The 14,420-nt window shown below is 33.9% G+C and overlaps 1 protein-coding gene across 1 annotated transcript in view; it reads left to right on the top strand.

The window, feature by feature from the left end:
- Positions 1-14,106, top strand: part of LOC116413029 (uncharacterized) — a 32,134-nt gene extending 18,028 nt beyond the window's left edge. Inside the window, exons 3-7 of the mRNA XM_052903586.1 lie at positions 1,445-1,596; positions 8,714-8,759; positions 12,247-12,324; positions 12,822-12,925; positions 13,256-14,106. Of these exons, the coding sequence (XP_052759546.1) occupies positions 1,445-1,596; positions 8,714-8,759; positions 12,247-12,324; positions 12,822-12,925; positions 13,256-13,757 (882 nt within the window). The 3' untranslated portion in view covers positions 13,758-14,106. The remainder of the gene's footprint in view (positions 1-1,444; positions 1,597-8,713; positions 8,760-12,246; positions 12,325-12,821; positions 12,926-13,255) is intronic.
- The last annotated feature ends 314 nt before the right edge of the window (positions 14,107-14,420 follow it).

The raw sequence follows: 14,420 nt of genomic DNA, 5'->3' as shown, positions 1-14,420 counted from the left end.
ATATACATGTATTAAATTAAAATGGCGGCCGTTTTCAATGTTTTAAACTATTCAGTATTGATAAAGATCATTACGAAAATGTATGTACAATAGATTGTTTTTCTTGTTCTTTCAAATCTTCGATTATATATGTAGATACTCGTAGAAATGCTTCGAGAAAAGCGGGTCAACTTTTTCATACAATTTTGCGTGATAAATAGTTACGAGTGTTTCCTTTATAACTTCTATATTTACTTTGTCTTATAATTTCTGCATCTTTTTAATGCGTAAACCACTCATTTTATTTATTAAATAATACGTCAAGATACATTTTATGTGTAAGTATATAGAATACTGATAAAAAAAACGAGTTTGCTGCAACAATTAGCTGACAAAAAAATTACCCGTTTTTGAGGCTCGATATTTATATAATCTAAGTTTCATATTATATTTGTAATAATTCTGTAGATACTATTTATATTTTTTAATTTAATCTTATATATTGTATAAATTTATAAATTCTTCTTACATACTCAGTGTTAACTGTATATATTCTTGATTGCACTAAAATATACAGTAACAACAATAAGTTAATAACAATGTTAGCAAATGCGAATTTATCTCTAAAAGAGATTGCTTCCAGTCAACCTAACACAGTGGCGTAGGAAGTAGTGAGTGGGCAGTAGTAGTGCTAAACAGAAATTAAAATAAATATTTACATAAATAATAAATCATTATATATATATATATATATATATATATTTATTTATTTATTTGAAAGATACAATATTAATACATACATATGAATATAAACCTACATAAATAAGAATATATATACATATATATATATATATATATATATATATATATATATATATATATATATATATATATATACACACACATACACACACTTATACACATATATACACATGTACATACATATATACATATGTTAAATACAATATATAAATATCAAATAAAAGAGAACACAATAATGACAGTCTTCTAATCATTTTTTATATTTAAACAAAATTGGAAAGATAGAATGATTTTAATCTTTTTTTGAACTATGCATACTGGCAACCCAATTTACGTACTCGTGGTCTAGAAAGATGACCTGATTTTGTGGAGACGTTCTATCTATATAACATAAGGTCTCTTTCTTCGTCCACTTCATTACTGAAGGTCGTGTCCTTGAAAGGTGTCTGTTGCCTCTCTTATGATGTTATTCCATTTTACACGGTCTTCAGCTTCTCGCAGGGCAGCTGCAATCGACAGTCCCGTAACGGCGGTTACCTGGTCCGACCATCGATTAGGCGATCGTCCGCGTGGTCTTTTTCCCTCTATCTTGCCTACAACCATTAGTTTGTCCAGATTGTCGTAACATAAGGATTGTCATGACATAAGGTCACATATGGACAAATATGGAGTTTTTTTATTTTAATTGTATCAAAAATTTCAGGTGAAACCCGACAGCAGAGCACAGAAAGCCGGGATCAGACCTGGGGACAAGCTGATACGTATCAACGATATCGACACGTCAACTCTCACCATACAGGAGGCGCATAAGATAATTATCGAGTCTGGTATACACCTCAAGCTGGCGGTGACTGCGTAAGGAATTATTATATACTAGTCTTTACTCGCGACTTTTTCTTTTACAACACAGGGAGCAAACGAGCATGCGGCACATCTGGTGGTAAGTGATTACCGTCGCCCACGATCACTCACAACATCAACGGCATTGCAGGTGTGCTGCCCGCGTTTTAAAAAGGAATATGCTCTTTTCTTGAAGGCTATGTTGTTGTATCGGTTCGGAAATACTGCTGCTGGAAGTTGATTCCAAAGAGTGGTTGTGACTACATTCACTTGAGCAGATAGATTGATTGGTAAAAAAGTGCCCTTGTACCCTTCTCTGTTTTAAATACTATATGTATAGTAAATTTTTTTATATCACTGATGTGGCAAACAAGCATACGGCCCACCTGATAGTTAGCGGTTACCATAGCCTATCACCATATCATGAACATAGGCCTGCCCCAAAGGGAGATGTCGCCAGTAGTTCCTATGATTGGCAGGCTAGTTGGCAACTGCACTTAGGCTTTGTTGATGTTTAAATAATGACGTTGCTGCCCCCACCTCTTGATCATTAAATTCCCTTAGCTGATCCTCTTATTATATCCCATTCATAGCCCATTCGTAGCCCATTCTATGTGGGGACCACGCAACTATGTACACCTGCAATACCTGGAGTATTACCCGCGCGTTACCGACCCTGAAAAAATCTTTTTACCACTTTTTTGAAGAACTTCATGCTGTAGACTCTAAAACGTCGACAGGTCATTTTATAATGTGAGCATTCGTGGGAGAAAACGTCATTGAAACCACGCGGTACGCGATGATTTCATGATGAAAATATATTCTACAAGCGTAAAAATTTGCATTGTGCGGGGCTCGAATCTGCATGTATTGGAATGTGAGGTTCAGTGAACCGCTGTACCATCTAATTTGCCAAACCTTATGATTAGTCAATCTTTATTTATACCTCTGAAGAGGGAACCCAATAAATTGTACATCCCGTATTCGGTCCCCTGGGGGACACGACGTGATTAATGAAAATGTAACATAAATTTTTCGAGAAGTCGAAAATTACTGTACGAACGGTTAATACATATGTAATCTATATATTATATATGTTATATAAAAAATAATGCCACTTTTCGTTGTAATTTTATAACTCAAGAACGGACTCACTTATCCAAACCAAATGTTTAGGCTTTGTTCGCATTATTTAGTAGATGGTTTATGTGAAGTTTGCACAAAATCGGTCGAGCGGTTCTTCATTTATCACATTTTTTGTAACAAATGAATTCAATAAATGGCGGATCATTTTGTTAATGGGGATTTTTGTGTCAAATTCAAACTTTTTTAAGATGGGGATTGTGCTGTCAAATTGAAACTTTTTTTAAGATGGGGATTGTGCTGTCAAATTGAAACTTTTTTTAAGATGGGGATTGTGCTGTCAAATTGAAACTTTTTTCAGTGTTAATAACAAGCATGTTGTTATGTCATTCATGCGGTCATTTTAATTTTTTTTTTATTATTTCACTTTATACGAAGCGAAGCATGTACCGGGCCGCTAGTAATATATAATAATATTAAATATATATTTACTTATTATATATTACATTCACATTCCTTAATAGGATGGTTGTAGGTTTAATTCTACTGTTGCTCTTGTGATTTCTTTAATTTTATACTAGTCTTCAGCTGCGACTTCGTTTACGTGACCGGGATATGTTTACTGACCGGACTAAGTAGCCTACATCCTTTTCTATTCCACATAGGGAGGGAGACTGTACAAAAGTCGATTGCTTGGGTACCTCTGTCCCATTCGTGTTTCAACAGTGAAGCAGTTGTGTTTGCATGGCTGTGTTTCGGTTTGAAGGGTGGGATATGACAGTGAATTTACATTTATATTTAGGGTACAGAGGAATAACATCTAAGTCCTCAGGAATGGTAACGCATGGGGGGTATCATGGGCGAAACAGTATACTCTGTTATGTCCATGGTACTGTTCATGTCTATAGGCGACGGTTACCACTTTCCATCAGGTGGGCCGTCAGCTTATTTGCTATTCGAAGTTGTATAAAAAAAAGTTAAAATAACACGCTCAAAGAACCACTGACTCAGCACACGTCTTGTGGATTCTTTTTTAGAATTAATATTATAATTTTATTATATTAGTAGGGAGTCACTAGGACTAAATCTATACTTATAATAAATCTGTAGAGAGGTCAATTCTGTACATGAAATATATTTCCAAACTAACTATCAAGGGGTGATTAGTGATCGATACTGATGCCAAAAATGTAATCAGTAAAATTTTTGTCCGTCTGTCTGTATGTTCGTTATAAAACCAAAAACTACTAGATGGATTTTAACGAAACTTGGTACAATTATTCTTTATACTGCTGGGCAGGTTATAGTATACTTTTCATCATGCTACGATCACTAGGAGCAGAGCAGTGAAGGGAAATGTTGGGAAAACGGGAGAAGTTACTCCATTTTTAAGCTTCCGTCGCGTGTGCAGCCTTAATGGCCACTTTTTAAAATGTAAAAATGTCCACCTGTGCGAAGCTGGGCTGCTGGTATATAAATAAGTTGTTATTTAACATTTGAGGCACGAATTTTTACGTTCAGTTACAAAGAGACTTACCTCGGTGAGTGGTATTTATTTAGTCAGAGATAGCTTCGTTTGAATTTATATTGTTAAGTGCTTTTTAGAATCCTAAATAGAATAAATAAATTTCATTTTAATATCTCTAAATTTATTATTTGGAATAGCGACAAATTTTTCTGTATTTTTTTTTGGTTACATTTAGTATTTAAAATTTAACTAGAGACCTTTAAATTTTCTATCAGTAGACTCAACAAACATTTTTTTACCTCCCATTGCTGTCTACCAAGGTTTTTTTTTCTTATCGGTAATAATTAGTAGTATTTTTTTTATACAACTTAGAATGGCAAACAAGTTGAAGGCCCACCTCATGGAAAGTGGTAACCGTCGCATATTGACATGAGCAGTATCATAGACATAACAGAGTATACTGTTTCGCCCATGATAACCCCATGCGTTGCTATTCCTGAGGATTCAGGTGTTATTCCTCTGTACCCTGTAAATTCACTGCCATATCCCACCCTTCAAACCGAAACACAGTCATGCAAACACAACTGCTTCACGGTAGAAACACGAAAGGGACAGAGGTGCCCAAGCAAATAACTTTTGTATAAAGTCTCCCTCTGAAATATATTGTAGTTTCAATATCTATATATATATATATATATATATATATATATATATATATATATATATATATATATATATATATATATATTGACCTAATAACACATATATTAAAAAATTTTTCATCGTGCCTCCCACCAAATTGTTTATAATTACTCTTCTTCATCCAAAGGTTGCCTGCAAGAGATCGCTCTTAGCGATAAGGTCGCCCATTGTTTTCTCATTGTGATTATTTCTTGTAATTATTTATATTTATAATAAGTTTACTATTGTTATCTTTTGGAGGAAACAATAAAGAGTATCTATCTATATTAACTATCAGTTATTAAATATATAATGGTTAATATAATATAATATATAAAGGTTGTGGAATTTCTGCTAGTAAAAGTGGTGGTCAATCTTCGAGTATTGGTCTAAAAACAAGGAATTACATAGAAGGAATGATAAAATAGAAACTGTAAATCATATGTTTCCCTCCTTTCTTCTTATGCAAATGTAATTAGTAAAAAGAGGACGAAAGATACACCATCAGTTGCTATTTTTCTCAATTCATAGCGGGCTAGTGTATAGAAAACGTTTGATATGTCAATTATTTGTCAATGACAAATTTTACATTACTAGATTATATTCGACACAGTTTATGTAGAAAGTATGCAAGCAGGTTGTATCTGAATTTGGTAGGGTTATACGGCCGTATAACATTTTTTATACACTAGCCTGCTATGAATTGACAATTTTATCACTCCTTTTATATAATTCCTTGTTCTTAGGTATTGGTATTCACACTCATACAAATGGTAGTATAATTTTAATCAAATAACCAATGATATAGATTTCCGCAAAATAACGCTTATTTCAGTGAAATATATTATTATTTTTTGTAGTATTTACTTTTTATAGTACGTAATAGTCAGTATATTTGTTATTTTTATATATTTATTCGTTTATATATGTAATTTTAGTATGTATGTATATCAATAATTAGTAGTACCGCATTCGAGTATTCTGACACTTCCCTATGGTTGACTGTGAGAGAATGCTTTTAGCATTAAGTCCGCCATGTACAAATATTTGTACTAATGAATAAATAAATAAATGCATGTACTACTAGATAGAAAGGCGGCCATTTCGGCAGATATACTGCGGGCTCTTATCGTTAAAGATTATCCGTATTGTGGTTAAACGAAACATGAAGCAAAAGGGCAGGCCGTTGACAGAGTCAAGCGGCCGGACGTGTATTGTACTAGCGACACATGTCTATTGGATTGGGTTTGGGATTCCTGAATATTTGACGTGTTTTTGTTAGATGTCAATTCACATACAAAAGTTATTTTATAGCTTAAGTGAGTTTTGTATAGAGGGACGTCTCTTCAAGATTGGAGCAATTGATTTGATTGTTTGGTATTGTGAAATGTATAAATAATATATTATATTATTGTGGGCGAAAGGACTGTATGCTGGTATGGAAACACGGTGTTTTAGAAAGATAATAAAATTATATAAAAAATATACATAGCAAACTAACGGAGTTAAAAAGCGAACGAAAAAAAAACCTAAACTTTAACATACAGACTTCAAATTACAAACAAAACATATTTTTAATAAAATTAAAAAAGAAACTAAAAAGGTGCGTCGTGGACAATTATAATACAATAAATAAATAAATGCTATATTAATAAAATTCGTGACTAATTGTTTTCAAGTTCATTCCAAAGGTTGTCTGGAAGAGATCGCTTTTAGCGATAAGGCCGTCCATTGTTTTCTCGCTGTGATTGTTTCTTTTAATTGTTTGTATCTATAATAAGTTTACTATTGTAATCTCTTGGAGGAAAGAATAATGAGTGTCTACCTATCTATTTATCAAGTATAATAATTCTTTTTTTTTAAATTATATAACATACATATTAGTTGCTTGCGGGTTCGTTATAACATTTATTTAATATAAAATATATAGCATATTCTATGCGAATTTTCTTAGCCATGTGGTCCCGGCATAGAACGGGCAACCCTTTCTTCTACCTTGGGTGTTGTAAGAGGCGAGTAAAGGAATTTATCTCTTCTTTGCATGATTTTTTTTTATTGCTTAAATAAATCAAGATGATATAATTCAAGTTCAAAATTAAAGGAAAAATGGTTAAAAAAATAAATTTGACAGCTATGTTTTTTTTTCTGCAATGGACATTAAAAACGTATCCAGACACGATCAACTTAAAGTGAACATGTTCTTTTATATAATTTTTGGGCATTCAATGTTATGATGGGAATTTCCACCATTATGCAAAGTAGGGTTAATGGTTGAGGCAGTGTCTCTCTTAACTGCAGTTGCTAACCCGCTTGCCAAGCGTGGCGACTACTGGCAAAATCCTCCAAGGGGAGGTTTATGTTCAACAGTGCTCAGCAGTGCAGGCTCGCATCCTCCATGTATATTTAGTACGATTATAATAAAATTTCAGGTTGCCTGTAAGAGATCCCTTTATGGGATAAGTCCGACATTGTATATTAAATCTTTTGATGTATTACGTATGAATTATGTACAATAAAACTGCAAGTTATAATGCACATGTGCTGTGCAAGTATGGCTTCTACAAAGCGAAATTTTGTCCTTTGTAGAGAGATTTATTTTGTTTTTCCGAAATGGATTTTAATTCAACATGTCGTAACTGCTTTTGGTTTGCTTGTCAATTTTCGTCTTTAATGTTATTTGCAATAAAGACGAACAAACGGGTCTATTTAGATTACGATAAAATTTCAATTCAATCTAAATATAAATGTTTATTTTATTCACAAAAAACACCATTTGTTACACAACCAACCATGTTATTCTGTAAAGGTTCGCATTTCACTTTGCAACTCACTTTCGTCTTACTTCTCACTCGTCTTATATTTTTAATATGATACAATTGTAACTGGACCATGTCCATATAGGGAAGTAATTAAAAAAATTACGTAACAGTTTTACCAGAGGGAGACTTTGTACAAAAGTCGTTTGCTTAGGTACCTCTGTCCCATTCGTGTTTCTACCGTGAAGCAGTTGTGTTTGCATGGCTGTGTTTCGGTTTGAATGGTGGGATATGGCATTGAATTTACAGGGTACAGAGGAATAACACCTGAGTCCTCAGGAATGGCAACGCATGGGGGTATCATGGGCGAAACAGTATACTCTGTTATGGCCATGGTACTATTCATGTCTATAGGTGACGATTACCATTTTCCATCAGATGGGCTGTTAGCTTGTTTGCCATTCTAAGTTGCATAAAATATATATATATCAAATGTAAAAAACTCGCGGATTCGCTAGTGAAAGCCAAGTCGAATTTTACAGAATACTAACTAAATATTCAATTACAATTTTCCATTCAATGGACGATGTTATAAAAAGCTATAAATTAATGTTTTGGCCGGCAATTCCGATATGTATTTATAGTTCAGTGAATCTGCCTATTAATTGCTGTTACTGTTTTGTGGCATATTGATATAAATTGGTTGCTTTCTCGTCGAGTCGAGAGACATTTCCATATTTTCATTAATCGGTATATCGTTTTATTGAAGCATAGATACAATCAGAATTACTTTATTTAATGAAGCTTAGTGCTAGACCTACTAATAAAACAGTTTTAAAAGCTATTTAAATATAATGAGATAGATTTTTTTATGCAACTTAAAATGGGAAACAAGCTGATGACACACCTGATGGAAAGTGGTAATCGTCGCCTATAAACAAGAGAAGTAGCATGGACATAACAGAGTATACTGTTTCGCCCATGATACCCGCCATACGTTGACATTCCTGAGGACTCAGATGTTATTCCAAGGATATTGTAACATATATGTTATAATATGTAATTTATGTATGCACAGTAGTGGCTTCTTGACAGTAAAGTATGTGGTAAAGCGACGTGAATTAATCTTGCATCTCATTTCCAGGCCTGAAGATGAAGAGGACAGCTATTATTGTTACCAGGACCCTCTAGTAAGTATATTGCGGCTTCTGACTAGTATTTATGAATAAATTCAATAAGATGTAGTTTCTTAATTCACTCGTTTTTTTTCCTGTCTATAGGTAAGTATATTAAGTTGTATACAAACTTTGTATGTTAGCACACTAGGTTTATAACATTGATTTGGAAAGGGATTGTTAGCAATGGAGTTTGACAGCCCCATTGTTAGCAATACGCCCTATTAGGTCGACCTCCACGTGGTTCCCCTGGAAACTATCGTGAACAATTCTTGTTGAATTCGTCACGATGGGCTAACTGACCTGCTTCATCCTCACCTATCATCCTTCACTGATGCCCCGCCGGTGTATACCGATAGCGCGGGTGGGGTACCATTTCATTATCACCGATTAAAAAAAATAAATTGATTTGGCTTTTGCTGTTATAATGTTGTAATTATTTTTAATGATTAAATAAATAAATAAATTTAATAAATGTCACAAGTAGTCGAATTTTATCTATAATTGCGTACAATCCAGAGGTACAAGGTACAACCTGCGTACAATGTTTTTTTTTTAATGGGTGATGATGGAGTGGTAACCCCACTTGCGCTATTGTTATACAACGGCGGGGCACCAGTGAAGGATGATAGGTGAGGACGAAGCAGGTCAGTTAGCCCATCGTTACGAATTCAACGAGAATTGTTCACGATGGTTTCCAGGGGGAACCACGTGGAGGTGGACCTAATAGGGCTATCAAATATATTGCTAGCAATAGGGCTGTCAAACTCCAAAGCTAACTATCCTTCCCCCCTGCGTACAACGTTACATAGTATTTTTTTTTTATGGGTGAAAATGTAGTGGTAACCCCGCCTGTGCTAACGGGATACGCTGGCGGAACACCAGTGAAGGGTGATAGATGAGAATGAAAACAGGCCAGTTAGCCCATCATGATGTATTCATCAGGAATTAACCATGATAGTTTCCAGGGAGAACCGCGAGGAGCTCGACCTGTTTGGGTATATTGCTAACAATGGAATTCTCAGTCTCCATTACTAACAATCCCTTTCCCCCAAACGTTACATAGTAGTGGGTACACACGTGTGTGCGTATTGCAAGGTTCATTTCGCATATTCATTAATGCAATAAATTGTTTCTGAGATATTAAGGTTCGCGCACATATATTCCAAATCGCATCTTGATGCAGAATATTAGGTATAAAAAAATATTTACCAAAGTAAAAATTATTTACAAAAGTTGTTTGCTTGGGCACCTCTATTCCATTCGTGTTTCTACCGTGAAGCAGTTGTTTGCATGGCTGTGTTTCGGTTTGAAGGGTGGGATATGGCAGTGAAATTACTGGGTACAGAGGAATAACACCTGAGTCCTGAGGAATGACAACGCATGGGGGGTATCATGGGCGAAATAGTATACTCTATATCGCCTATATCGGTGGAATATCTGTTTTCGAATATGTTAAAAGTCTGTTATCCCACATTGTTTTTTTTTTAGATAACAGACTTTTGACATATTCATTATTGGACTAGTATATCAGATATTGTAACTGAAATACATAGATATTGCTATTATATATTACCCAGAAGAAGAAGAAGGTGCTCAATTTGTTTGTATGGCAAACAAGCTGACGGCCCACCTGATGGAAAGTGGTAACCGTCGCCTATAGACATGAGCAGTGGACATAACAGAGTATACTGTTTCGCCCTTGATACCCCCCATGCATTGCCATTCCTGAGGACTCAGGTGTTATTCCTTTGTACTCAGTAAATTCACGCCATTTTTTTGCTTGTGTTACGTACTATTACAAATTTTAATACAATTTCGAGAATTTTATTTGGGGAAAAGTGTTTATTTATAAATTAGTCTCATCTAAGTTAGTGACGCTTCAATAGTTACCATTTTTTGCGGATTATTTTTTTAGACAATTCTGCTTATTACAGAAGTACCTAAGTCCACTTGTAGTTATAGTTTGTTTCAATAGAATTTAATAAATTAAGATTTTGTTCCATAAAAAACCGACTTTAATTGTGGGAAAACTAGTTATTTTAACTGGTTAAAAACTAGTTATTTAAACCCGGTTAAAAACAAGTCATTGAACCGGTTAAAAACTAGTTATTTTAACTGGTTAAAATAACTTGATTTGTTGTATGATATAAAAACTAAAGTACTGAAATGATTTTAATAAAATTTCTACAGGACCATTCTGTAAGTATTTTCTTTTAGATATAAAAGGAATTTTTCAAATTGGTTTACAACTGACGAACTTATGTGGTATTGAACTCTAAACAAAAAACCGAATTGTGCACCTCTTTCTTTCTAAAGAACCTCTTTCTTTCTTCTTTATTGTAATATGAATATCTTTAGTGAGTACTCACCTTTAGTTTTCCTCATAAATCACCAAGGAACGTTCTCTAGATTGCAATCGATACCTTGCAACCTTTTGTCATTACGGGGTGACCATTCGGGTAATTTCCCCAAAGGCTATCGGCCCTTAGACACATGTGCCGTCCCATTGCCACTTCAATTTATGGATATTTAAGGCTATATTGGTTTAAATAAGGTCACTCTATTGGAAGTATAAGTAAGATTTCTAAAGTATGTTACACGACTGAGGTGGTAAATAAGCATACGACTCACCTGATGGAAAGCGGTTACCGTAGCCTATGAATGTTTGTAATACCAAGAGCATTATTTTGAAGTAACTTTTTTATTACTTTTTTGAAGAATCCCACGCTGCAATCTCTTGGAAAAACCTCGACAGGGATCTCATTGCATAACCTGTACGTTCGTAGGAGGAAATATCTCTGAAACCGTGCTGTACACGACCATCTAGGCCAGGAGTTCCCAAACTTATTTTGTCTACTGCCCACATTGAGGATAAATTATTTTTAGCGCCCCCATTTTTTCACCTACTTAAAAACCACTATTACTTCAAGATCACCAAATCACCCCCCAAGCCTCTACACAACGCACCCATTTTTTATCTGGGTCTCTTACCGCCCCCTTCAGGCCTGTAACGCCCACAAGGTGGTGTTATCGCCAACTTTGGGAAAGGCTTATCTAGGCTCCGAGGTATAATAGGTGAACTCCGGGGAGAAAAGGGATTGTTAGTAATGGAGACTAAGAATCCCATTGCTAGCAATATATCCAACCAGGTCGACCTCCTCGCGGTTCCCCCTGGAAACTATCATGATTAATTCCTGATGAATTCATCATGATGGGCTAACTGGCCTGTTTTCATCCTCATCGATCACCCTTCACTGGTGCCTCGCCAGCGTATCCCATTAGCGCAGGCGGGGTTACCACTCCATCTTCATCCAATAAAAAAAAAATAGATGAACTCCCTGCCGATGGCGAGATGTGCGATGGTAGAAGATGGTCGTGGATCATACTGAACAATTATATCCGCTAATTTATATAAAAATGATTTAATTATGTTGTAAACACTATAAACTTTTTTAAATAGCTCATGTAAGACATCGTTGGTATTTTTTTTTTATTACAGGAGGACGGATATGACAGCGAAGAGGAACGACGGCTTGAGGAGGAGAAGGCTCTCAAGAGACAGGTTCACGCAAAAGTTGTAAGTAGTCTTTCTTTACAATTTATCTTAATAATGTAAAAAATTTAAAAGTTTAGGTTTTTTTTTTACTACAAAGGCGGTAAACAAACATACAGCCAGGCTGATGATAATTAGTATCTGTTGTCTATGGACACATGCAATATCAGGGATATAATGTGTGTGTTGTCAACCCTGAAAAAAAACTTAATTAACGCACTTTTTGAAGACATTCATATTATAGAAGTTGGAAAAAATTTCGTATTCTGGAACTGTGTATGTTGTAGCTTAGTACCTTACTTAGTTCTTTCCATTATTGTATGTCTGTGTGCGTGAGCACACGTACGGTGCGCGCTTTGTGTGTGTGAGTACGTGCGTGCGTGCGTGCGTGCGTGCGTACGTGCGCATTTGTGTTTTATCGTCAATTATGAGTTTTTTTAGTTTTTTTTATATGTATTTAATTTCGTGTTGTCATAATGTAAATATGGTTTTGTTGTAATATTTTTTTTATTGTATTTCAGAGTTCTTACTGGAGTTTACAATGGCCGTGGGTCAGTAAAAGGAGAGTTATTTATCGAGAATCGAACTGTTTTATGGTGCCCAGTAAATACGAGGATAAACATAAGTAAGGAACAATCAATATATAACAAAAAAGTCAAAAACAAAAATTGCCTACTTTAAGTAAAAACTTACAATTTACTTATTTTACTCTATTTTACTTATTTTACTAAACATTATATTTATGAAAGTTTGTATGTTCATTATTCAATCACACTTAAACAGCCGAAAGAGTTCGAAAATTTGCTACACAGCTTGGTTAGTAAATTGGTAAATAAACACAACGTTTACATATATATTAAGTTATAAGTATTGAAAGATCCATTAATTCTATTCTAATAATAGGATATATAATTGTATAAAGTAAATTTAATAACCATAATGTCGTTACTTACAGAGAAAAATTCCCAGAACAACCCGCCTTAAGAATGGACAACAGTGTTGTGTTTGACACAGCTAAACCTAGAAAAGAGAAGAAACGCGTAGACATAGAAGAAGTGGTTGAAGAAAACGGAGTAAAAGAACACAAACCAATTAAAAATCAACGATCAGTTCCCAATCTTGATGTTAATAATAATAAACAAAATATGACGAACGGTGTTAATAATGTTAAAAGTAATGGTCATTTAGGAGGAATATCAGAAGAAGAAGAGGTAGGCGAAGAAGACAAAAATAATAGAATTAATTCAAAAGATGATGAATTGTCGTTAGACGAATCTCTTAACGGTGACGCCGAGGAGGTTTCATTGAATAATGACAATACTTCCTCAAATGATGACAAAGTTATTAATGATCTATTAAACGGAACGGAACATGATGCAAACGATGAAGATAAAATTTTAGACAACATCTTGAGTGATAATGAGGAACATAATGAAGCTGATACGGTCGAGAGATAAAAAACTCAAATTAATTCAGTTATCAAAAATGTGATAATTATTTGTTGTGATAGAGATTCTATGTAAAATTAGATTATATATTAGATAAATAGGTAAAGAAATATAGGTTTATTAAATAATGTAATTAATAAAACGTCATGTTTATATTTAGTTTTATATTCATTGATGTAAATAATAATGTAATTATAGATAAAATGTGATTAAATAATTTAAAATGTAATTAAAATATGTAGATGTCATATTTACACATTACAATTTTAGATATTTTCGTCATAGACTCTTTAATACTGTAACATTCTATTTAATACTATCGAACGAATTAAAAATAAATGGAATTATTTTTTACACATTCTTTGTATTATTTGATCACCTTATCGTTTTGTAATGGGTATTGTACATACACTAAAAATATATATACAAACTAGAGACTTAGAGTTTCTATTATATTTTAATTAAATTTTAAATGAATAATTACGATCAAATTAAAGTTAATTTATTATTCTATTATTATTTTTAATTAATTTTAAATGTATTAAGAATAATTTTAAATAAATATAAAGTTAATTATATTACGACATCGAATAGGCCACCCCTTCCTTTCTCGTGGGTGTCTAAAGAGGCGATTAGGGGAGCTTATAATGGAGGGATGGGCAGCTGCGTCCA

Source organism: Galleria mellonella, unplaced genomic scaffold (genome assembly GCF_026898425.1).
Source record: "Galleria mellonella isolate WM207_F2 unplaced genomic scaffold, CSIRO_AGI_GalMel_v1 utg139, whole genome shotgun sequence".
Classification (NCBI taxonomy): Eukaryota; Metazoa; Arthropoda; class Insecta; order Lepidoptera; family Pyralidae; genus Galleria; species Galleria mellonella.
Note: the sequence above shows the minus strand (reverse complement) of the source record. Positions and strands in the feature narration are given on the sequence as shown.